The sequence below is a fragment of the Dama dama genome, chromosome 14 (assembly GCF_033118175.1).
Source record: "Dama dama isolate Ldn47 chromosome 14, ASM3311817v1, whole genome shotgun sequence".
Taxonomy (NCBI): domain Eukaryota; kingdom Metazoa; phylum Chordata; class Mammalia; order Artiodactyla; family Cervidae; genus Dama; species Dama dama.
The window spans coordinates 68,830,540-68,857,455 of NC_083694.1; the positions used below are offsets into that span (position 1 = coordinate 68,830,540).

The window sequence follows — 26,916 nt, forward strand, 5'->3', positions numbered from 1 at the left end:
CCACCACCACTGCTCTGATGGGGACCCTGATGTGCCTGCCCCTGGGCTCAGGTGAGTGGCTCCTCCCGGGCACCTGCTGGATGGCACCGCCGCCCGGCTCGCCAGAACGCATTCCACATGCCCCTCCCTGCACGTGTCATTCTCGGCAGAAGCTAAGCAGAAAAAGAAAAACAAGGATCGCGTATTAACAAACACATATGGAAGCTAGAAGACTGATACTGAAGAACCTAGTGGAGAACCAACCTGTGGACACAGCGGAGGAAGGTGAGGGTGGGACAAATTGAAAAAGTAGCACTGACCGTATACACATTACCTCCTGTGAAATAGACAGATAGTGGGGAGTTGCTAAATAACACAGGGAGCCCAGCCTGGCACTGTGTGATGGCTTAGAGGGGTGAGACGGGGGGAGGCGAGGGGGACTCAGGAGGGAAGGAATATATATATTTATATAATTATGACTAATTCACCATGCTGTATGGCAGAAACCAACACAAAATTGTAAAGTGATTTTCCACCAATTAAAATATAAGTAAAATTAAAACAAGTAGAGGGGAGGAGGAATCTGAGACTTTTATTGCAAAGGAAAGCAAATTTCTGGCTTCTATCCGGTGCAGAAATCTGACAAGTCAGAACAATCCCCAGGAATCAGGAAAAGAGTTTAAAAAAAAAAAAAAAAAGACACCAGCACCACCCCTTGCCAAATGTTCTATTGAATAAACACCCCACCTTCACTGGTTTCGACCACGGACCTTACAGTCCATCCTGCTCAGCAACATCCTTGACCCAGAGCTTTTTGTGCACTTAAAATTATGTATCGATATTGCAGATTTTCTCAATTAATTCACCAGGGGCTCTTTTCAACTTTTTTAAAGGATACATTTATTCACTGGAAAATCTATATTAATAGAGGCTATGTATGGTGGGAAGTGAATTATGCATTTCAACTCTTGGAGGATGAAGAGTTTCTTTTTTAATCTAGGTTTTCTAAATAACAAACTCGATATAGCACAGCCATGAGGATGAATAATTCTGGAAAGTTTTCCTCAGAAGTGCTAGCAGTAGGAAGGAAGCGAGAGCGGACCTGAGAAATCGTCCAAGAACTGAAAAGTACTGTAATGCGGGGCACATCAAGGCTCTTCTAACCCTAAAATTCTCCAAAGGAAAGGACCACAGATCCTTCCAGGTGTTCGAGTCTAGGGAAGGAGAAACGCTGTCTTTGACAGGAGTCGTGATGGGGGAAGCCAGGAAGCGGCTGCGTTTTCGACAAAAACTGAGAACATACCAACGGAGAATACGAGGGAAGAATATCCTGACTCATCATGCAGCAGCTTTCATGTGTAAACCAGATGGTGTCCTCCTTCAGGTCACCCCAGAGCGGGGATCGGGGCTCTAGACCGAGGTCTCCTGTCCTGAGGGTGGCTGACATCCAAGAGCAGCAGCCCCGAGACAGGAGCCGGGGGCTAAGACCCAGGCCTTCAGAGACCACCCGGGGAGGGGGCTCAAGTGCCAAGATGGCCACGCGTGCCCACGGGAAAGCTGCAAACCACATCCCAGGAGAGCTGCCCAGAGCCAGCCCGCACTCTCCAAAGGCCTACTGCCGAGTCCCACCACCATCCAACTGCCTCCAGGCTCACAGCCACGTGTTTCATGGTGCCTTGTACAATACACCAAGCCAACAAAAGCAGAAAGAAATGAAAGGATGGTTTGGGGCTACTGTTAAACAGCACAGAGTGGCTTTCACAGAAGCTGGTTGTCAAAGAGACTTCTCCAGGTCACCAAGCTCCAGCTTGCAGAGCAGCAGCATGGTAACCGCTAATGTCACTTAATTCCTAGCTCAGCCTGTCACAGATCCATCCTGTTACTCCCCTACTTAAAACCCTCCCATGGCACCAACTGCATCGAAAAGAGAACCCATTCTTCTCCACAGCCCGGCTGTCACCTCTTCCTCCAGACTCATCTTGGACTCCTGGCTCCTTGCTCCACACCCTCTGGCCCCACGAGCTTCCCGCTCCTTCCATTCCTCAGTGGGCTTCTTCTGGTCTCAGGGCCCTGGTGCCTGAAGCAGCCCAGCCTCAGATCTCCCCCACTGCCTCCTCCAGTTCACCCGCCGCTCACTGGGTGTCACCCACTGCCTCCAAGAGGCCCTTCCTGCCCACGCCATCGAAGGGGGTTCCCCGCCTCGCCCTTCCATCGCATCACAGGCCATGCTGTGCTCATTTACTCTCTGGCTTCACCCACTGCAGCGCAGGCAAGGCAGGGCAGAGACCTTGTCTAGCCCATCACTGCTTTCATCCCAATTCCTGAAATAGTGCTTAGACCACTTAACTGGTTGCATAAATAAATGGATTAAATGAAAAAGAGATGGTTACCAAGTTCTGTTCCATTTTTGAAAACTAAAATGTATTCAGTCAAACTTTGTTTTTTTTAATTCATGGTGCCAAACACTCAGCCCCTTCCCTATGCTCTGAGTCCTTGGGTTACAGACAAGGGACACTGGTTTCAGCTCTGTCACCAAGCAAATGAACTTTCCTAGTCCACAGCTTTACTCCTTTTTAAAGGGGAACAAGCACTGCATTATTTTAAAACTGAGATAACTGATGTGTAACATGTTAAAAAAAAAAAAAGACAATAGGCCCCAAATGGAGACACATGCTGAGAAGGGAGAAGGCAGCATTTGAGATGGACAGGAAAGGAACAGACTCGAATATGGGTGCCAGGTGGGCACTTCACACACAGGGAACACATGAGCCAAGAGGAGAAGCCAGGAAGTGGGGAGAAAGATGGAAAATAGCATGAGGAGTCATTTGGCAGTGACACAAAAGATTAAAGGTGAGATGAGATGGGAAAGGGCTTCCCCGGTGGCTCAGACGGTAAAAGCGTCCGCCTGCACTGCGGGAGACCTGGGTTCGATCCCTAGGCTTGGAAGATCCCCTGGAGGAGGCCATGGGAACAAAAGAACCTGAAGACCTACTGCTGTGGGCCCTGGACAGGGTGGATTAGTCTGGTTTTGACCCAGGAAAAGAGAATCACTGACTACTCCTGAGTAGGGAGAGGCAGCGTCAGAGAAGTCGTCAAGAACTCAGAAGGGGTTAGTGAGTGACCCCAAGGTAGGAGGGGGGGGGCCAGGACTCAAACCTGTTACCCTGATTCCAGAGGGGAAGTAGGGGAGGGGGAAGGACAAACTAAGGCCTACTAAGTCCTCACTGTTTCCAGGCATGGAGCTAGCTGTGTGGCGTATATTATAAACCCCACTACAATGCTGTGAGGTAAGAAGCCCAAACTACAGACAAAGGTGAATATCCCTTCTCCAGAAGCAGAAAGGAAAATGTGATGTGAGAGATGGTGAGAGCCCCTGGACGGCAGGGGGACCCAACCAGTCCATCCTAAAGAGAGCAGTCCTGCGTATCCACTGGAAGGACTGATGCTGAAGCTGAAACTCCAGTACTTTGGCCACCTGATGCGAAGAACTGACTCACTGGGAAAGACCCTGATGCTGGGAAAGATTGAGGGCGGGAGGAGAAGGGGACGACAGACGATGAGATGGTTGGATGGCATCACCGACTCAATGGACATGGGTTTGAGCAAGCTTTGGGAGTTGGTGATGAACAGGGAAGCCTAGTGTGCTGCAGTCCATGGGGTCGCAAAGAGTTGGACACGACTGAGCAACTGAACTGAACTGATTAGTCATTTGACTACTAGGCTTCTTAAAGATGCAGGGCAGGCATCCCACAATCCAAAACATAATTTCAAATAACGGTGAGCAGACTTCTTTATCAACCCCGTGACTGCTACTGTTAAACTACAGCAAATGTGGCGGTGGACTTCAGGGTGCTCAAAATAAAGGAGGTTACAGACCACCCTATGATTCAGGAAGCTCAAAACACCAATGTTTTCAGCCCAAACAACATTTCTGTTCTGCTGTGGGGCTGGTTTCGTGACTGGGTCAGGTACAGGTTGTCACCAAGAGAAAACCAAAACCAGTTGTGCTCATTTCAGAATTCAGTGAACCATTCATTGACACGTCATTGAAGTGTGCTGCCCTCTGACAATTCAAAGATAGTCCCGACCATGGTGGGGTCCCAGGATCAACCTCCAGGAGAACAAAGGACACTACAGAAGTGAGCAGCTGGCCCATTCTACCTTCTCTCTCACCAGAACAAAAATCCCATTTCAAAAGCGCACAACAAAGCTGTTTCATAGAAACATTAGCACTTGTACAAGACTGAACCTGCACTACATTGAAAGATCTCTACACAGAATCTGTTTGCTTATGTAAAGGAATTTATCTTCCAATGACTGGATCAGCTCCAGAGAGCTTCTCAAGTAGCTTCAGGGCCATGCCTGAGGCCCACTGCCTTTTTCTATTTGCCTAAAATGTACCCATGGCATCTCTGCCACACTTGGCATTTCTGCTGGTCCTGACAGGATATCAGAACAGTCTCCTAAGCAGAAGAAATTAACACAACATTGTAAAGAACTATACTCCAATAAAAATAATACTTAGTGGAAAAAAAAAAATTCTAAGGACAAAAGTAGTGGCCCTGAAGTGCTCACACATGCACTTTAGAACAAAAACGGAAAATGATAGTAAAGAAAACATATTTTGGATTTTTTTTTTTTTTTTTTTTTTTTGCCCGTATCTCACAGCTTGTGGGATCTTAGTTCCCCAACCAGGGATTGAACCTGGGCCCACAGCAGTGAAAGCACCAAATCTTAACCACTGGATCATCAGGGAAGTCCCAGTATTTAAGTTAGACTCTTATTTGAAATATGTATTAAAATGAATTAAACAGCTAAATAATACAAAAAGCAAGAAGAAAACACAGGTGAACATTGTTCTGCTTTTTACATGCACAATCATAGGAGTAATTGTTTAAAAAACAAAACCCCTGACAAATTTCATCTTTCAGACAATATGTAAGAAGGATGTTTTGAGATGTTCCTTTAAAAGTCATGAAAGCATCTGTATCACTTAAAATGATTCCCTGATCTGAGGAACTTAGAAGGGGGCAGGTGGGTAGATACAAAGCAGTTACAGTATACCTTTCATAAAAGGGGTGGGGCTGGCTACAATTATGGGTAAAATGAAACAGCAAGAATCAAACCAAACATCACTAATCAGTTCTACTTTCTTGCCAAAATTTAACTAAGCTAAACTTAAACAAGTTATCCTGTTACCTATTTAAAATCAAAGTGCAGCTTTCTTCTGTGTTTCTTTTCCTAGATTGGCCACTTTTTTTCCTTTTTCTTTGGTAGCGTCACATTAAGAACTCTAGCTAATGCTCTTCTGAGAATATTCTTCAGTGATTTGTGACTACTGTTTCCAGGAAGTCTTCTCTTTGGTTTCTATAAGATGCAGAAGGATTGAGTGCACAGAATTTTCCCACAGTCATCATAAAATGCCAACACCAGAAATGCTCACATTTCATTAACTGTGACAGCTCCTTCCTGCCCCACAGCCCAGTGTAACACACCAACAACTTAAAAGGAGACATGTCCCTCCCCTGCAGTTGCCTAGGTTGAGATCACAGATAGGGCTCTTGGCTTTGTGGAAATTGATGTCATTCCAGAGACGCTGACATTGCTTCCATCAATGTAAAAGATGAAGCTGATTAATTTCAGGCATGCTGCAGTTTCTTTCCTGCCAAACACTAAGCATTCAATAGAGCCTGACAACCCAGAGAACATGTTAAGAGTTAGTTGGAGTCAATAATTGCAGTTAATTGAAAAAAAAAAAAGTCTATGCCAATTTCTCCAACAGGTCCTCTTTTTACAAATGGAAATATATTTTCTTCTCTTGGTCATCACAGACTGAGAAGGACTCCTCGAGCCTTAACCACCCCAACCCACTCCGCTTCATTCTTCTAATCCTCTAAGGATCTCTCTATTGATACACCAATCTCTCCATCGATATGCCAAGACCCTTTGAGGTCACTAAGTCACTGTTCAGGGCTTCCCTTCCTCATTGCCCTGGCAATTATGTGCTGCTTCTCTCCACCCAACTGAAACCACTTTCTCACTTTCTTAAGTCTAAATGGCACTTAAGACCTTCTGCTGGCTAAATGTTCCTCCAACCAAAAAGGAAAAACAAAATCCCCCTGCAAACCACCCTGTCCATCAGCTGCCTGGTCTTTCTGTCCTCCCCATCACAGCTTAACCTTTAAAAAGAATTGTGGCTGCCATTCCCTCACCTCCTGCTTTCATCTCTTTCATCTCTTCCACACTGATGTGCTGATGAAACAGCTTTCACTAAAGGGCCCAAGGCTAAGTCCCCACCAGGCCTGCGTTCTGCACCCCACCCCCACCACCTGCAACATGGGAATAGAAAGGATCCACTTTCTAAAGACAGCTGCAAATAAAGGGGTAACACCCCCCACACACACATAGCATCCTGGAATTCCTAGGAGATGGAGAACTGACTACTCCCCTCAACCAGCATCCCCCACCCCCACCCTGCCCGACCCATCCCCAAGCTGGGAGGAGGGCAGAGGAAGTGCAGGGAAACAGCAAACAAGCCAAGACGGCAGTGGTCAAGCTCTCTCGCCCCACAGCCTCTCGCTCCATGTTTTGTAAATACAGGGCCATGTGACGACTGAGATCACTTAGAGCACCGCGCATGTGCCTCACGATGTACCCGCTCGGCCACGGACCCCTTTTGCTCTGTAAATGTGTATAAGCACCACCTGAGAAGGCCCTTTTGCTGCCGTACCCACCATTAGAGAACAAACATGTTTGCAGTTCTTATGATTCTCTTCCGGCTTCCCAGCTGGGGCCTAGCCACCCTGGGTTCAGCGAACAGTGAGACACAGGAAGACAGGAAGAAATTGAGAGTCCTTAGGCTCTTGGCTTAGTGGGGAGGGCTGACGTGCTGGGAGGTGGCTGAGGCGATGAAGAGACTTCATCCAGAGGCTGGGCATGCCTGCCAGAAGGAGAGACCGACTTACTCCCCAAATGGATAACCACTGGCGTGTTGGTTTGTTCTGCCCCAACTAGAGTAAAGGAAAGGAAAACTTCGGGAAGACGGCAGGGTGGAAAGAAGCCCCAGTTCTGCTTGGTTCACAGAATGGATTAAGGTGACTCATTGAGCATCCTACTATAGCACTCACACAAAAGGGCCTTCTGCCAAAGTCAGGGGATCCCAACACCAATTACATTAGAGTCACTTAACCACTCCCTCTGCCTCCTCCCCTACCACAGAAGACAAGGTTGGCACCTAGAAAAAGGACAGAGAGAAGGGGTCCCAGAAGCAGACCACCCCCTCCTCCTCACTTCAGGTTGCTCAAACCACAAGGCTGGCAAGCAATGAGCTGAGGAAAAGCTTTAAATCAAATGTCTCTCTTCCTCACCATGGTATTCCCAGAAATAACCAAGTGGCACATGGTAGGCTTAACAATTATTTGTTAAATAAACCGATTCTTCTTAATCCTCACCCCTCCATGTCCTTTATGCCTCATTTCATGCATTTACTCCTTCAGTCACCCCTACACAAATTTCTGTTGAAGGCTTGGTTCTCTATATAACTGAATTATGAAAACGGGATTAAGATGTGTTCCCAGCCCTCAAGAAAGTTACCGAGCGCAAACTTGCAGACACCACAGCACTCATGTGAATAGTAGTATGGGAGTAACACAAAGTACCAAAGACACTGACTCAAAAAATCCAAACTACCCCCTGAAGTTCATTCAGACAGCTTTAGACACAGAATTCTCATGCCTGCCTTTCCTGTGACCACTGACCCTTTATCCCTTCTGCTAAAATACATTTACCCTTGATGTATCGTGGGTAAGAGTTTACACACAACCTTCTTTGTGTGAGATCCTGGAGAAAGCCAGGATAATCTGTATTCCTCAGGCCAAGGGAATCTCACTGCACAGCCTTGGATAACGACTGAGGGGAAGGACAAGGTAGGCATGGCCTCTCTTGGGACACCAGCATATGCAATCTAGCACAGAGGAAGTGCTGCTGTTTTAGGATCCAGGTGACGCCAAAGATGTTACTTCCCCTCAGACAGCATCTTACCCACAAGGAGATGGCCGTGCCTCGCAGAGAACTGAACCACTGTGACATCTACCCGGAAATAATCACATGTGATTTACAAGACTTTATTAGTGGACTCTTAGAATTAATTAGCATTTAGAGTCACATAGTTACAGAAAGCAAAGCACTCTACATGATTTCTGGTTTCCTTGTAATCTTCAACTTATAGTCCTTCCACAACCATTATTGCTTTCCACATATATTTTTGATAGGTACTTTTAATGATCATTTCCCAGCATTATTAGAATAATAAATACATGCTCAGTATAATGAAAATCTAGCAAGTACAACAAAGTTTATAGCAGGAAAAATATGATGCATATTCTTAGCAACTCTGTTAATACTCTAGTATGTTTCCACTTAACCTCTGTTTAATAACTATTTGGAATTAATACACCCTGTAAGCCAACTCGGTTAACAAATCACCAATATCCTAGGATATAAACTGCTATCTGTAATCTCCTTGAATTATGAACAAAGTTGGTATCTTAATGATTGTAGAAGAACCAGTTGCTGTTTAGTCACATCCTACTCTTTGGCAACCCCATGGACTGTGGCCCGTCAGGCTCCTCTGTCCATGGAATTCTCCAAGCACAAATACTAAAGTGGGTTACCATTTTCCTCCTCCGGGAGATCTTCCTGACCCAGGGATAGAATCCACATCTCCTGCATTGGTGGGTGAATTCTTTACCACTGAGCCACCTGGGAAGCCCAAAACAACCAGTATATTCTGTTTAAAAAGCTTAAATTCAGTGCAGGGAAGACTGGTCAAGATGGTTGTTTAGTGTATGAATGCAGGATGGCTCACTTCACTTTTCTATTTGTCTTTGTAGCAGCCCAATAGTTAGGTAACTACCATTTCAGATATAAACCCCTTTAAAAATAAATCCCTTTGATTGTTTAAAGAGACTGGCTGTTCTTGTGTAACTCTGGGAGGCACACACACAGAAAAAAAATAGTGCTGGCAGTGTTTTCGTAACAACTATACAGTTGCCATTATTCATCAAGATATTTAACAAGGATTTTATTTTCATCTCAGTATTCCATAATGGACAGGCTATGCCAATGATATCTAAAATAAAAATTATTGGCTTACCTAACCAAGAAATCATGTAGTCCAACGTCAAAATGCCTGTGGAAGGAAGACAGAAGGATATCAATAGGAGATAGTCACAGCGGTGGTGGAGTTAACCAAACAGCCATCATTTACATTTGCAGCATGCAGAACACACGGGTTACTCCATGATAGTGATTCCCACTGATAGTGATAGTGATTCCTCTGGGGCAGCCATGGTCGCAGGCCATGGGAACTTGCTAGAAATGCAAATTCTCAACCCACCCCCACATACCAACTATGAAGTTCTGGGGATGAGGCCCAGCAATCAGATTTAATTAGCCTGACAGGTGATTCTAATGCAGAGTCTCTCACTGCCCTACCATAGCAAAACTATCTCAGCAAGGCTAACCTCCTCCTCTTCGAGTCCAGAAGAGTAGATTTCACCACTTTTCAAAAAAAAAAAAAAGGGGGGGGGGGCGGGGGGGAGTCCTTTCATAATACTAGCTGTCTCAGATGCTCATTTACTCAAAAATTAATGAAGTTATGGTTTAAAAACAGCAAACCAAAAAAAATAAAAACAGCAAACCACCCTGGCCAAAGGGAAGGACAGGGGTGGGGAATGGTCAACTCTATAGGCCTCCACCTGCACCCAGCCCGAGTCCCTGGAGCTGCTTCATAGGAGATCACCACCCAGCCCCATCCGGGTCTGCTCTAGCAGGGAAGGGAGGACGTGTGTCCATCCCGGCCACTGTGCTTGGGTCTCACACCAGCAACCAGCAGGCCTGCAGCGGTGGTGGACCCCCTTCAGTCACAGCCTTCCCCGACACCACCAGACGTAGTCCATCACTGCCTTGGTTTCCCTAATGAGCGTGCTTGCTCCCCCTAAACCTCCAACCACTTAACTGGTGTCCTCTCTTACCTCTGGGTCCAGCTATGAGTAAAAAGACCGGTGGCCTGAGTCACAGGCTTCTGCCCACCAGGAAGTAAGCGCTACTCCTAACACCTGATGGTGGTGGTGATGTCCCATCCACTAGACTGGGTAAAGCCGAGTCGGTTCTGTCCCTACAGAAAGAGCAGTGGACACAAACACTCACCCTACAGAGGGGTCCAACTTTGCAGGCCCTGACTGTCCCTAGCATCCGGGCCTACCCTAGTCCTGACCCTGGAACATCTCAGCTCACCCCCCTGACATATAACAGGTGACTGTTAATACTAAATACAACTTCTTGTGGGATACCTTTAAATGACAACATGTTTTTCAGCATGTTTATAGATTAAAGACACGGGGTAGGTGGGAAGAGAGAAACAAAGCCAAAATATGAGGTACTTCAGTTACTATGCGACTCACCTGAAATATTTCTATAATTCAGAGAAAATCAAAGTCAAGATACCTAAATTCCATTTACTCATAAGACTCTGAACAGAGCTCTAGAGGGAGATATACCTGCAGGGAGAGCTGATTTGTTTCAGCTGATTTTATACTGACCTGGATGAGATCAATTCCTATTATCATATTTAACACGGATTTAACAACAACAACAACAAAAAAATGCTCCTTCCTCTCAACCAAAACCAAGGCTACATTGCTCAGCCATGTAAGCAAAATCTTGACAAGATGCACAGTGATTGTAAATTTGCCAGAACTGCGGTATGGGAGGCAGTAGTGTATGTGGATTAAAATAAAGAGTTCGTCTTTTCCATTATACCAGCTACAGAAAGCAAGAGACTGCTGCAGGAAACAGAGGATGAAACAGACACAGGAGGAGTCCTAGAGACCCCCAGAACAGAGGTGGGGGAGGGGAAGAAGCCCCCGAAGGAATAATGAAAAACCTAATAATAGTCATAGGAATTATCATTTAATCTAGAATGTGGCAACTACTGTGTTCACTACTCACAGACTCACGTGGTTGTCAGGGAGGTAGGTACTGGCGTCTCTATTTCTGGGGAAGGAACTACAGTTCAGAGGCTACGTAACTGGTGCAAAGCTCACAGCTAGGAGAGGAAGAAGCTGGGAGTCAAACTGAGCCCTAAAAGCCTCGCGTCACTTGCTCCTCCCACTAAAATCACGGGCTCTCATGATTACTAATTGAAAATGGCCGATGATTTGAAGAAACTGCTCCCGTTCCACCTCCACCTGACTTTAGTTTCTCCCAACGTGGCTGCCCTACCCCGAGTAAGCCCACCTGCCTTGTTCCCTTTAGCTCTGCAGACGCCATCTACCTGCTTGGGTCTTAGAGTCAGCCAGGCCCTGGAAAGTTATGTCAATGCTCCGGCCTCCAGCTTCGCCAGTGGGGAAAATGGAGGTCCCTTACTCATAGGGATGGAGAAGGGAATGGAAACCCACTCCAATGTTCTTGCCTGGAGAATCCTATGGACAGAGGAGTCTGGCAGGCTACAGTCCATGGGGTCACAAAGAATCGACACGACTGAGCAACCAACACTTACTCATAGGGGGGTAATGAGAATTAAGTGATAGAACAGATAAAGGACTGAGCACCGTGCCTGATGCATCAAGAGTACTCAATAAAGAGTATTCTCCTTCCCTCCGATTTTTAAGAGTTGTTTTAATAGAAGCCCCATTCCCAATAACTCGGCAGGAGAAGTCAAATTAAAAAGGGACATAAAAGGAAATGGCAACCCCCTCCAGTACTCTTGCCTGGAGAATCACATGGACAGAGGAGCCCGGCAGGCTACAGTCCATGGGGTTGCAAAGAGTTGGACATGACTGAAGTGACTTAGCATGCAGGCATAAGAAGCACTCTGTGCATTCCCTCTTTTAATCTTTACAACCACACTGCAAAAGAGGTCCCTACTTTATAAAACTGCCTGTCCTTATCCCCAGCCACCTAGCTGGCAAACTGCTGAGTCGAGACCTAGCTTAAAGCACCAGATGCCAAAGTGCGTGTTTTTCCCTTTGTGTATCCAGCCACTGACTCATTTAACAAATATTTACCTTCTGCCTACAGCGTGCCAGGTGGTGGAAATTTAGTAATGCACAGCACGTAACCTCTCTTCAAGGAGAGCGGAGCCTCGTGAAGAGGTGGCAAAGTCAACAATGATTCAATACGCTGTGATCGACATCAAACACTGCCTCCCTCGGCGGATGGCAAACTCCGTAAGGGCAAGAGCCCGAGGCAGCCTCGAAGCAGATTCTCAACAAATAGCTGTTGGTGAATCGGAGACAAGCTGGCACCTGGGACACTTTACTGCAGAGCTTGCACCTGGACAAACGTCTCCTCGAGCAACAGAATACAAAGACGCTATAACGGATTAAAAATAAACGCGTACATGGCCAGTTGGGACAGATTATGGATTAAAAATAAATGCGTGCATGGCCAGTTGGGACAGATTATGGATTAAAAATAAATGCGTGCATGGCCAGTTGGGATAGATTATGAAAAAGATACAAAAAGGCCAAAACCCAACTGCCCCTTCTGAGGTGCCTGGAGCAAAAGGAGGGTCTTGTGCATGACCCCCTGCACAGAGCATCACAGGGGGCTGGCAGACCACCCAAGCCACTCCTCCAGCCCAAACCAGGGATCCACCCCAACCCTCACTCCATTGAAGGGACCAGCTGGCCCCTCCTGGGAGCAAGCAAGCGAACCTGTTACTTGTTTTCCTTCCATCATGTTGCAGCAGGAGTCGCAACAACACCCTGCCTGAATTTCTCATCTGGCCTCTCTTTAATTTCTATTCATTAAAGTCTAAGAATCCAGGTGGGTAACAAAGCAACCTGTGACTGACGTGCTGTAATAAGGCACCAAAGCCTCTGTCTGCCCTGGCCCTTAGCACAGGACACTGCAGGTAGCAGATGCTCAAAAGTAATTACTTAACACACCGAGTATAACCTGTAAATACGTAAAATAAATACCCACGGATAGAACTGGGGCATCTCTCCTGAAATAAGATACCTACCAAACTATAGCACAATTATTCTGATCTCCTTTGGAGAAAGTAATCTCTCACAGCTACCAGCTCACAATAAACCTAGGTTTCTTTATGGGGGGACATAAGATGCAGTGATCCTGTGCATATTATTCTTGGTTCTTTCTGGAAAGTAAAAACAAGAAATCTTCTGGGGGGTGTGTGTGTGTGTGTGTGATGTGGACATTCTTGTTGTCTGAAGGTCAATCGACAGCAGGAGCAGCTTGAGAGAGGAAAGGGAACTGTGGAGCAAGCTACAATATCATAGCGAGGCCGGGAGCGCCTCATTACAAGGTGAGGTCAAGCAAGGATTCAAAGGGTGTGTAGAGAAGACTGAACCATCAGATAGAACACCGGAATGAAAGAACTTAAAGCTGCCACCTAGCCTCAGGCTTCTGACTCCTTGTTTCAGTCACTTTCAGGATGCATCTCTAAGTCTTCAGTCACATCCACAGCCGCAGCTCCAGTCTGATAACCATCCCAGAATTAGACTAAGCCTGGGCTAACGCCTCCAGGAGGTAGTGATCAAGGCCATCCCCAAGAAAAAGAAATGCAAAAAGGCAAAACTGTTGCCTGAGGAGGCCTTACAAATAGCTGTGAAAAGAAGAGAAGCAAAAGGCAAAGGAGAAAAGGAACGATGTACCCATTTGAAAGCAGACTTTCAAAGAATAGCAAGGAGAGATAAGAAAGCCTTCCTCAGTGATCAATGCAAAGAAATAGAGGAAAACAGCAGAATGGGAAAGACTAGTGATCTCCTCAAGAAAATTAGAGATTCCAAAGGAACATTTCATGCCAAGATAGGCACAATAAAGGACAGAAATGGTATGGACCTAACAGAAGCAGAAGATATTAAGAAGAGGTGGCAAGAATACACAGAAGAACTATACAAAAAAATATCTTCATGACCCAGATAAGCATGATAGTGTGATCAGTCACCTAGAGTCAGACATCCTGGAATTCAAAGTGAAGTGGTCCTTATGAAGCCTCACTATGAACAAAGCTAGCGGAGGTGATAGAATTCCAGTTGAGCTATTTCAAATCCTAAAAGATGATGCTGTGAAAGTGCTGCACTCAATACGCCAGCAAATCTGGAAAACTCAGCAGTAGCCACAAGACTGGAAAAGGTCAGTTTTCATTCCAAGCCCAAAGAAAGGCAACGCCAAAGAATGTTCAAACTACCGCACAATTGCACTCATCTCACACACTAGCAAAGTAATTCTCAAAATTCTCCAAGCCATTCTTCAATAATACATGAACCATGAACTTCCAGATGTTCAAGCTGGATTTAGAGAAGACAGAGAACCAGAGATCAAATTGCCAACATCCACTGGATCATCAAAAAAAAACAAGAGAGTTCCAGAAAAACATCTATTTCTGCTTTACTAACTATGCCAAAGCATTTGACTGTGTGGATCACAATAAACTGTGGAAAATTCTTAAAGACATGGGAATACCAGACCATCTGACCTGACTCTTGAGAAATCTGTATGCAGGTCAGGAAGCAACAGTTAGAACTGGACATGGAACAACAGACTGTTTCAAATCAGGAAAGAGTATGTCAAGGCTGTATATTGTCACCCTGCTTATTTAAATTATATGCAGAGTACATCATGCGAAATGCTGGACTGGATGAAGCACAAGCTGGAATTAAGATTGCCGGGAGAAATATCAATTACCTCAGATATGCAGATGACACCACCCTTATGGCAGAAAGTGAAGAAGAACTAAAGAGCCTCTTGATGAAAGTGAGAGAGGAGAGTGAAAAAGTTGGCTTAAAACTCAACATCCAGTAAACTAAGATCATGGCATCTGGTCCCATCACTTCATGGCAAATAGATAGGGAAACAATGAGAGACTTTATTTTCTTGGGCTCCAAAATCACTGCAGATGGTGATTGCAGTCATGAAATAAAAAGACACTTGCTCCTTGGAAGGAAAGTTATGACCAACCTAGACAGCATATTAAAAAGCAGAGACATTACTTTGCTGACAAAGGTCCATCTAACATAACATAACAGTTATGTTATGTTAAATAACATAAAAGTTATGTTATTTCAGTAGTCACGTACAGATGTGAGAGTTGGACCATTAAGAAGGATTAGTGCCAAAGAATTGATGCTTTTGAACTGTGGTGTTAGAGAAGACTCCTGACAGTCCCTTGGAGTGCAAGGAGATCCAACCAGTCCATCCTAAAGGAAATCAACCCCAAAAATTCACTGGAAGGACTGATGCTGAAGCTGAAGCCCCACTACTCTGGCCACCTGCTGTGAAGAGCTGACTCACTGGAAAAGACCCTGATGCTGGGAAAGACTGAAGGCTAAAGGAGAAGGGGGCAGCAGAGGATGAGATGGTGAGAGAACAGCACTGACTCAATGGACATGAATGTGAGCAAACTCCGGGAGACAGTGAAGGACAGAGGAGCCTAGCATGGTGTAGTCAGACACGACTTAGCAACTGAACAGCAGCAAAAACAACCTGCCAGAATGGTGGTGCCCTCACGCTTACTCACAGAGCACCCGCTCTGAGAAAGGAGGCATATGCCTTCACAGCATGTCCGTGGCAGAACTCAGGTCAGAGCCCACAGTTAGATCCAGAATCGATTCTACTCCAACAGGCTGTCTGCCTTTTGGGGGCCTGGTCCTTCCTCCCAGGCTGATCCTGGCTGTTTAGAAGCTAGGAATTAAAAAAAAAAAAAACAAAAAACAGTGAACTGTGGCCAAAAGCTACAAACGTCATATAATCAGTGAGGTACGTTTTAGAATCAGTGTGGTTATGGCCAGTTAGCATGACACAGCGGGGGCCAGTATTTGATGAGGCACCATATTCAGATCTCAATCCTTCCCTTGTCTTCTTCAATGTACAACCCTTATGGTTTTTCATCTCCAGACTTGTTTATCCCCTAAGTGGACTGCCAAAGTATAGCTGACACATTTCTATCTCGGAAGTCTGAAGACTGATGCAGAGAGTTGGGAGGTAAACATTAAATCAAATCACCAGGAGACTAAAGTTTATTCCTATCCTCAAGAAGCCCTGGTTAGTTCTGGCTGGGCTATCTAATTTTATGTCAAAGAGTGGGGAAAAGCCTTGAAGTTTAATCTGCTCTAACCTCCTCACTTGACAGATTAGGAAAGAGAGGATAAGGAAGATGAAATAATTTGAACCGCAGCTATGCAACTAGCAGCAGAGCTGAGTCTAACAGTCCAGGTCCCCTAGAGACCCAGTTCTTTATTCAACTGTCACAATACTGCCTTCCTCTCAGCCTCAATCAACGTCTGTATTTTCTGAGGATGCCCAGGACACAATCCTCAGAACGGGCTTCTTGCTGACATCATTTAATAACTGGCATCAGGTCATGCCATCTCCATCGCCATCTGTAAAAGCCATGTATATCGTCTGCAGCATGCCATTCCCTGACTTTCTCAAGCTTTTCCATAGTCTGGTTCCCGTCTGGATCTAACCTGCCTATCAGTTTGAGATTCAGAGCCTGCACAGTCAAGAATAAAAAGTGTCGCAGGGAAAACAGGAGAAAGTAAAAGTGAACTTAGGCCAGTCAGACCCCAGTTGGCAGCCAAAACATATTTGCTGAAATACAGTTTGACGGAAAGGTAGAACATGAGAACTGTAGTCTTGGGAGGACATATTATCCAAAACAAACACAGTGAAAGCTGCTGCTGGGTTTTCACACGACAGCTCTTCACTGCATCAGACACGTGTGTTCACCATCCGATTATCAGGGAGCAAATCCTGGGGAAATACCCCCAAAGCCTGGAGATCTGCACATCTCACACTGGTGGAGAAAGACAAACAGAGAAGGCACAGTGCCAGGCCTAGATGGCTCAGGATTGAAGACCTTTCCTAAACTAGAGTAGAAACAACAGCCCATTAGGTGTGGAGCTAGAAACTCAAGGTCTGAACTCTAGTTCTCCCACTTAGTCGTATTTGATCTTGGGCAAAAAAATAAATCATCCTTGCGTGTCTCAGTTCCCTTCCCTGTGGCATGGAGATCCAAAAAGGAACAAACCTAGTGGTTACAAGTGCTTCACAGACATTCCACAAATGTTCAAGATTATTTTCTCTCCTCCTTCAACTTTATTAGGTTCCTAAAAACTCTTCCCCAAACTGCATTAATGCTATAGTCATTCATTTATCCCACAAATATTTATGGAGCCCCTTCCAAATGTCATGAACTGCAACAGATGCTTAGGATACAACAGTGAACAAGAAAGCTAAGTTCCTACCCCAGTATACATACTAGAAGCAGGTCCTTTAGCCAATGTGTGGCTTGAAAATATTTTCTCACAGTCTGTAGCTTTTTATTTTCTTAAAATTGTCTTTTGAAGCACAAAAGTTTTGAATTCTTCAAAGCCCAGCTTATCCATCTTTTATGGACCACGCTTTCAGTGTTAGTCTCTAAGATATCTGAAAGTTAACTTTTGCGCACGGTGTGAGGTAGGGATCTAAGTTCATCTTGCTTTTCACATCTTCATGTAAGAATACCTACAAGACATATTTGCTAACATGAAGGTCCTCAGCAGCTTGGGCCACTGCAGTCTCACTAAGTGACTGAGATGGAAGTCAAGCCAGAGTGAAGAACGAATGGGAAGGAGAGGAAGCAGGGACAGTGGGTATGAATAACTCCCATGTTGTGTACACAGTGTGGTTCTGAAGGAGAGGAGGGAGGAGAGTAGCTTTAGAAGGATGAGACAAAAGAGGTGGTTTTGTTTGTTTATCCGGGGGTAAATTTTCCACTGTGACAGGTGACGTGTGCAGAAGGCTGCAGAGTTAGTAGAGGGAGGCCTTTTACCAGAGTATGAGACAGTCATCTGCTGAGAAAAGGATGGGTAAGAGTTTTGTGGTAGACCTTTGCTGCTTCTGTTTGCTTGCCTGTTTATTTTGAGGGGAGGTCTGACCTCCTCCTGGGGACTTACCTCTTACCCACCACGTCCAGTTCTAGTGAGATAGTCAGTCCCTGTTCCCGCTTTCCTGAGAAGGATAAGGAGGACATCCAGGCTAAGCCAGTGGGATTCCTATTTTCAGGATTATATTTCAAATGTAGATAGCAAGAAAAAAAGAAAAAAGAACTGAGGCTGATTCACCCCAGATGGTGCTCTCTGATATGTCCATAACACTTTTTTGATGTGGCTATAACAAATTCTGTCAAAAAGGCAATTATCTGCTTCTTTGTTCTATTCTATTCTTTGCACACAAGTCCTTGTCTATTAAAATAGTCATAATGTCTCAACAGAGCTTCACATTTACAAAGCACTGTCAGACAATTCTTAACAAACTGCAAGGAAAGTAGAGCTTGTACATTATGCCCATTTTCTAGCTAAGGAAGCCAACACAGGGTGTCTAACAGGACCTTTGCCATGGGCCCGATAAATACGTGAACGAATAAACAAACACAAAAATGAAGGTTAAAAGACTTGCTTACAATTACTTAATTAGGAAGGGACCCAATTTCAACTTGAACTCAGATCTCCTCATTAAAAACTCAGGGCTTTTTAAGTGACATATATCATAAATCATATGAGATATGCCTATCAAAAGATTGTTTGTCTTTTCTAGACTAGGACAATTTTTTTTTTTAATTCTTAAGAAAAATACAATATAGGCTTTGGGAACCTGAAACACAGTAATGTGTGAGTGCTTTAATAGTGGATATTAGTTCTGAGGTAGGACTACGGAAGAGGGAGTCCCCTTACATTAATAAGGTAAAAGCACCTACTGATGGGATGCACAGGGTCTCGTAAAAAAAAAAAAAAGAAGAAGAAAAGAAAAGAACCCAAAACAAACACAGTGTCCAGCAGCTCAGGAAAGAAGTATTTACATTATGACAGCAGGGGAGGCATGCAGGAAGGGCTTCCCAGAGGAGGCAATATTCTAGCTGGGTTTTGTAGGATAAATAGAAGTTGGCTAGTTGGGGTGGGAAGTGCTCTCTAGGGAGCATGTCAATTCCAAAGTACCTAGACTCCTCTCCCTGGAAGCCAATTGCTAGAACCCTCCCAGAATATCACTATGGGTTGAAATATAAAATATTGCTGAGTAAGAAGAGAGCTGGCTCCAGAGCCATTGCAGATGATGATAAATGTACTCTTCTTTCTGCAAGGCAGTACGTGCAGTGATGATGCCCAGAACGTAGCCAGAAGCAACAAGATAAAGGAGAAAAATCATATCCCTGATGGAATATCCCTGCTGATACAGCTCCACTGATCTTTCTGCCCAGGTTGCCCCTGACAACACAACTACTGAATTATCTCCAAATACAGAATGAGAACCTCTGACCTTTGCCTTTTATTCCCGCATTAGGAAAGATTATACAGAGACAAGGGCTTCTGTTTGTAAAGTAAACTGGACCCAAGATATTCAGTGTTTTAGGAACCTTGATAAAGTAGGTCAGGCCTCAAAAGGTTGGGATTGGGAACTAGACAATTTAAAAAGTCAATACGTATATCCTAAATGCCACCAAAACACAGGAATTTAACAGGGCAAATGTTAACACAGTCTTAAAAGCTGAAAAGTCTTCTCTGCACATGTACATGTACATCTGATTGAAATCTCCTTCCACCACACAGCATTTCTCTTGTGAATACAACGTTACAATGAATGATTACTCATGCCACGTGCGTGATGAAGCTGTTCATTATGGCTTGAAAAACTGCATCACATGATTGTCAACGATCTAGTTTCACTCCTTGGGACAGTCACCCATTTGGTTCTGCCACTCTTAGTAATCTAAGGCCAATAGGTCGGCAAAGAAATAAGACCCAAGTGTGTTTAGTGGGGTGAGGGACACAGGTTCTTCTTCTTTACACCTTTCTTCTTCTTTATACCAAAACAAGACTCATTATCATAATTGGAATTGCAAAGGAACTGGTCATTATATCTAAAAATGATGCTTGATAAATAAATTTGATCTTAGTGTCATTCTCACTAATTTGTACCTTTTCGCTCTTCAGTCTTATTTTCATACTAATTACATATGGGAACTTGGATAAGAATGCCCCTTTGGCATTTGTTTCCTCTTTGACTGTCCAAGATAAAAGCGGAGGTCCAGGGTTTTAAAACAATGGGTGCCCAAGTCTCTGTGGCCTCTCCCATGCTAATGACTAGCAAATTCTGTAGCCTCTCCTTAGGCATCTCTTTTACCTACATGGCTGCACCTAATCAAAGAAAGCATGGCTATTTTTCCTTCTGTAACTTTCTAACAAATTGTCTTCACTGAAATTCACAAGAAAAAAAAGAGAGGCTACACAGCAGTGTCTGTCAAAGGGAAGCCAGCAGACACGGGCGTAGGGAGTGCTGTGTAGGGAGTGGGGAGCAGACTCGCACAGACGAGGAGGGAGCGTTGCAGGGCTGTATCACGGTGCAAGGCTTGAGGCTTGAAGCAGCAGGACACAGATGTCTCACCCAAACCAGACAGGACATACTGCCTGGGGCTGAGCAGCCCTGCAGAGCCAGCAAGGAAAAGTCAAGAGACAGCAAGGCAGAGCGCCGACGCACTCCAAAGCTCTGGACTTTTCATAGACCATCATGCAAACATTTGCTTTTGCCTCCCAAAGTTACAGTGCCAAAACGGGGTCAATGGGCCAAACCTGTAGCAACTTCATTGGCGGTCCTCTGTTTAGTGTTCTGGATGTAACCAAGCAGGACCCTACGGAAGCTTCCAGGGACAGCGCACCCCTGCCTCATATCCTCTGCTTTAGTTCCTCTCTGAAGCACCCAGATAACTATCTGGTGCACATTTCCTAAGTTGTTTTACAGACGTGGAAAGGCCCACCAAAAGGAAGTTAACTACTTGATGACCATGAGCACATAGCCTCCAGGTCTACCGGAGCCTCAAGGTCGATAATGTTATTAACCCCTGTGACACTGCCCTGTTACCTCACCATTAACCAATCAGAGAACTGTGCAGGAGCTGATCACATGGCCTGGAACCCCCTGACCCTCAGGTGGCCTTTCAAAGCTTTGCTAGGGACTTCCCTGGTGGCTCAGTGATAAAGAAAGTACCTGCCGATTCAGGAGACACGGCTTCAGTCCCAGGCCAGGAAAGAGCCCACATGCCGGGGAGCAACCAAGTCTGTGCGCCACAGCGCCTGAGCCTGCGCTCCAGAGCCCGGGAGCCCCAGCTGCCGAAGCCCGAGCGCACGTCGCCGGAGTGCTCAGCGACAAGAGAAGCCACGGCAGTGAGACGCCCGCGCAGCTAGAGAGTAGCCCTCCCTCTCCGCAACCAGGGAAAGCCCACGCAGCGACGAAGACCCAGCACAGCCAAAAGTGCATAAATAAATAAGCTTTAAAAGCTGAAGTGTATTAAAAAAAAAGGCTTTGCTGAAACTCATCGCAGAGTCAGGGCTTTCTGAGCACTGGCTTTCTGGGACTCCTTGTCGGCCCCCTGCAATAAACACTGCACTTTCCTTCTCCACAACCCAGCATCAGTAGACTGGCCTTACTGCACATGCGTGACAGGACCCAAGTTTGGTTCTGTAACTTGGAGAGGAAGGCACTTCATAGAGCTGACTGATGACGCTGCCTGGACTACAAGGACTCTGGCCTTCAGGGATGTACACAGAGATCTCTTAACCTCAAGAGATCTGCAGTTCTCTAGCTCAGCAGTCCTCGACCAGCTCGTTCACACTGTCAGTGGGCCACAGCTCTTGTTATGAAAATTAAGCCCTCCTCCCACTGGGTGTTACTGAAAATGAGATAGGCTTCAAAGGGGGAAAAAAAAAATCTTACTTCAAGAAACAGACATGAAAATAAAGGAAAAAGAAAAAAGAAACAGACATGAGGGATTTTCCTGGTGGTCGAGTGGTTAGGAATCTGCCTGTCAATGCAGGGGAGGAGGGTTCAATCCCTGATCAATGATCTCACATGCCCTGGGGGCAACTAAACCCACAGACCACAACTAGAGAGCCCGAGTGCTGCAACTACAGAGCCCGGGCCTCTGCAGCCCGTGGGCTAAAACTAGAGACAAGCCTACCCTACAAGGAAGATCTCGTGCACCACAGCTGAGACCTGACGTAGTCAAAAATCAAGAAACAAACACTTTTTAAAAAGCAACAGAGCTGGTATTATAAACAGTCTTCAACACTTTCAAGTTCACATATTTCAAGGAAAGTTAAATTTTACTACACTTAACAGGATCACTGAGAACAAGCATATTACCACCACAAACCTGGTTTTTCTGAACATAAATCCATTCAAAAGAATAAAGAATTAACCTTCTTCCTCTCTTCAACAAGTATGTGTCTAGTCCCCACCTTGGGCCAACGACTGGCAGGTGCTGGGGACAGTGTCTACTCCTAAGAGGTTACCGCTTAGGGAGGCAACTGATATGTAGAAAATTACAGTAAACCCAAGATGCTAGGGGAGTTTTCTTTCAGAACCAAGGGGCCTCTGTCCCTGGAAGCCTGCTGACAATAACAGTCCTCATCTGACCCTCCTCTGTGACTGGTGATGGAGAGACGCCCTCAGTCACGTGATCTCAACAAGTCAGAAGACACCAGTGGTAAACCAGGAGGCTTCTGCAAAACGGCCACTTTCCAATTAACTGATAGCACTCCCTTTCCCCCAAGAAACAATTCCATCTTGAAACCCCCACAGTTTTAGTTAAAGCCAGTGGCCATATGTTTTTACCTACTGCTGTGCTTCCACTGGTCTCTGAACTGTTTACCTAGAGACTTCCTAGCCTGCTTACAGTCTGTTGGTGCTTCAAAGATGGTTCTTTGTCAGTCACTTAATGCTTTTTTTTTTTTTTTTTAATCAGCCAAGAAAGCTAAAACAGATTTGCTTTTCATAGCAGGTTACATTATAAATCATAGCTACAATTATTCCATAAGAGTCCTTTAAATCAGGCACACTGTTATGTATGTAATAAGCCTTCTTCACAAAACAGAAGTTTACGTATAAACTTCTGTCTTTAGCTACAAGTAAACCCCTTTGCCAACAAAGGTCCATCTAGTCAAAGCTATGGTTTTTCCAGTAGTCATGTATGGACGTGAGATTTGGACTATAAAGAAAGCTGAGCACTGAAGAATTGATGCTTTTGGACTGTGGTGTTGGAGAAGACTCTTGAGAGTCCCCTGGACTGCAGGGAGATCCAACCAGTCCATCCTAAAGGAGATCAGTCCTGGGTGTTCATTGGAAGGCCTGATGCTGAAGCTGAAACTCCAATACTTTGACCACCTCATGCGAAGAGTTGACTCATTGGAGGGATTGGGGCAGGAGGAGAAGGGGACGACAGAGGATGAGATGGTTGGATGGCATCACTGACTCAATGGACATGAGTTTGAGTAAACTCTGGGAGTTGGTGATGGACAAGGAGGCCTGGCGTGCTGTAGTCTATGGGGTTGCAAAGAGTCGGACACGACTGAGCAACTGAACTGACTGAACTGAGCTGAAACCCCTGTATCTACACATAAAATTTCCTACAACCTCATGATTCAAATCACACCCATAGGCCAGTAAGTAAACAAACAAACAGAAAAAAGCAGAAAGTATAATTACTATCATAAACCCAGCTATCATATTCCACAAGATACATGAAACAAGTCACACAGCTGGCATAAAATACGGCCACAGATTTGAAGTGAGAATCCATAAACAGCCCAGGTGTTGGCAGATGACCAGATGGGTAAATGACATAGCACTACAGAAATCTGATGGGGGGCTAGCAAAGGACACACGACATGAGCACAGGTTCATTTCATTTAAAGATAATCTATGGCTGATTCATGTCAGTGTACAGCAAAAACCACTACAATATTGTAAAATAAAAACAAAAAAAGAAAAAAAAAAAGATAAATAGTCCATTTAGACTTTATTTGTATTGTTTCATTAAAAAAAAAAATCACTGGTGTTTATATTCGTGATCAAAGTCACTAGGAACTAACCATGGGTATAAAATAGTATCAAGAGCGGAGCTTCTTAAATGGGCTTCTGCCAGCTAACATATGCCTCTGTTCAATGGCACACAGTGTGAGACGCCATAGAGCAGTGTTTCTTAAACATTTTCCACATGATCCACATTAAGAAATGTATTTCACATCTCAACCCAGTATTCATAAATATACAGAGAGGCTGTGGTAGCCTCTCCAACATGGTCATCAATGGTCTTTGCCTCCTGGCCATCACGGCCTTGTGTGGCCCCCGCTGTGCCAGGACTGGCCTGTGTGACCCGCAGAATAGAAGAGAACCATGGCGGAAGTGATGAGAGCAGGTTACAAACTGCAGCTTCTGTCTGGGGGACGTCCTCTTGTTCTCCCACTCAGATCACGTGCTCTGGTGGAAGCCAGCTACGAGTAGCCCTAAGAAAAGACCCACCTGAACCAGGAGCTGAGCCTCCAGCCACTGGGTGCAAGAGCGAGCCTGGAAATGGTCCCTCCAGCCTCGTAAGTCTCTGACCGAAGACCTGGGGACAGCTTGCCTTCAACCTGAGCCAAACCATCAACTGGGCAGTCGCCGACTCTCAGAAATAATAAATGCTTGTTCCTTTAAACTGCTAACTTTGGGGGCAATCTGGCATAGACAACTACTACAGGTAGTAGTTACAGAAACAGAGTTTCAAGAAATCTGACTTACCTTTACTCTGAGCAATTCATAGTGTCTGTCTTCAAAACACTGTCTTCAATCCACTAAAATGATTATAACCCACCCACAGGTCATAACCTGAGTGACTCATGACACATTAACAATATACCAAATATGTGGAATCTCATAAATATACATATACATGTACAAGTATACATGCATGTATGTGTGTATATGGATATATAGAATATAGGTATGAGAGAGGAAGCATGTGCTAGAAAACGTATTTATATCCATTACTTCAACAGATTCTCACAATAACTCTGATAGTAAGACCAGAATTAAAATCTCCAATTTCCAGATGAATTAAAAATGTTGCTTAAAAAAAAAGTTACTTAAATTGCCTAGAGTCTAAGTACTAAGAGCAGAACTGAGCTCCATACCCAGGCATTCTGATTCTTGGTTATTTCCCCAGATGTAGTCCATTACATACACTTTCTAATCTATTTGTACTTATGAAAGAAAGTGAAGTGAAAGTCGCTCAGTCATGTCTGACTCTTTGCAACCCCATGGACTATACAGTCCATGGAGTTCTCCAGGCCAGAATACTGGAGTGGGTAGCCCTTCCCTTCTGCAGGGGATCTTCCCAACCCAGGGGTCAAACCCAGGTCTCCCGCATTGCAGGCAGATCCTTTACTAGCTGAGCCACCAGGGAAGCCCAAGAATACTGGAGTGGGTAGCCTGTCCCTTCTCTAGCGGATCTTCCCAACCCAGGAATTGAACCAGGGTCTCCTGCATTGCAGCAGGATTCTTTACCAACTGAGCTATCAGGGAAGCATATATTTGTACTTATATAAACATATGTTTATATGAAGCATTTATTACATATTCATCTTAACTGTTATATATGATGCATGCTAACATTAAATTTGTAAACTATTATACAATTATCTTCCCTGACCCTCATTTAGCCACTCCTCACTGGCTGCTACTTCTCAGATGGCTTTGCAGCTCCAACCTGCCAGATCAGAGAGCTTGAGCTCACTGGTCCTTTTCCCTATATATTCATTCTCTTGGCAACCTCACCATCCTATATCCAATTCTCTCCCCTATATCCAAATTTTAAATGCTATCTATATGCTAGAAACTCCCAAATTGGTATTTCCAACCCAAACCTCTCTCCTATACCCCAGACCCATATATCTTCCTGCTTTTTTTAACATCTCTACTTGGATGTCTAAAAGAAGTTTGAAACTTAGCAAATCCAAAGCTAAACTCTTGATCTTCCTCTTGTATCTTCTCCTCCCTTAGCCTTCCCCATCTCAACTGATTGTAACTCTATCCTTCTAGAAGCCACTGCCACAATCCTTGCAGTCATCCTTGACCCTCTAATCTCCACATCCAAGCCATCAACAAATCCCATTAGCTCTACTTTCTAAATTATATTCAGAATTTGAAAACTTATCACCTCTGTTTCATTAATAGCCTTCTAATGGGCTCCCTTTGCTCTCGTAAAGGCCATTATCAACAGTACAGTCGGAATGATCTCTTAAAAACCCAGGACACATCACTCTTCTACTTAAACCCAACAATGGCTCCTTATTTTACTCGCAAGAGCAGCCAAGGTCTTCACTATGGCCCACAAAGCCCTGCACGTACTGCATGCAGGCAAGGTAGTATCACAGAGGCATGTTAAGATTTGGGGAGTTTACTTAACAGGGAGCTCAATAATCATCAAAGTTGTGAAGCAAAAAATAATAATAATGCTAGCATCTGTCCACTTTAATAGAAGAACGAAAGAATGGATAATGCATCTTTGTGCTCACTAGACCACATCAGGAAGGTCACCCTCAATTTCAATGCTTACTTTAAAGAAAGATTGATAACAGAGGAGCATATTTGCAAATATGTAAATTTGTAAATAAAGGTACCAGCCAGGATGAGGGGATGGAAGACACAGCAAACCAGGAAAGTTTACTACAGGTTAGTAATGACTTAGAAAACATGATGGAGTGATTCCACCTTCAGGAGAATTTTAACTGTAACTAAATGGGCTGCCTTGAGAAGTTTCCTATCACCAGAGCAGATTCCACTGGTAACCTCCACCCAACCATCCAGCCAGCCCGCCTCTATGAGCACACAGTGTTCAGACAGTGAGTATGCAGACGTGACCAAGATAAATCCCTCTTTCACACAGATAAGAGCAGTAAGACCTCACTGTGAACAGGCCACCACTATATTAGGTAATAAGTGGTACATTTAAAGGAAAACCTGGGGCAGTGGGAGTCAAGAAGATTCAAGCACTATCCGGGTGGGCTGATCAGAGGAAAGGAGCCGAGCTTTGGAGGTTGAAGAGTTAGCCAGAAGATG

General features: G+C 44.8%; 1 protein-coding gene and 1 non-coding gene across 8 annotated transcripts in view; both read right to left on the minus strand.

Moving 5' to 3' along the window:
• The window catches only part of HHAT (hedgehog acyltransferase), a 338,119-nt gene that overhangs the window by 157,984 nt on the left and 153,219 nt on the right, over nucleotides 1–26,916 (minus strand). For all 7 annotated transcript variants that reach the window (XM_061161031.1, XM_061161033.1, XM_061161030.1 and 4 more), the window contains one exon: nucleotides 9,134–9,169. In XM_061161031.1, the coding sequence (XP_061017014.1) occupies nucleotides 9,134–9,169 (36 nt within the window). The remainder of the gene's footprint in view (nucleotides 1–9,133; nucleotides 9,170–26,916) is intronic.
• On the minus strand, nucleotides 4,663–4,735 carry TRNAE-UUC (transfer RNA glutamic acid (anticodon UUC)). The gene has a single exon. It is a non-coding gene; the product is annotated as a tRNA-Glu (tRNA).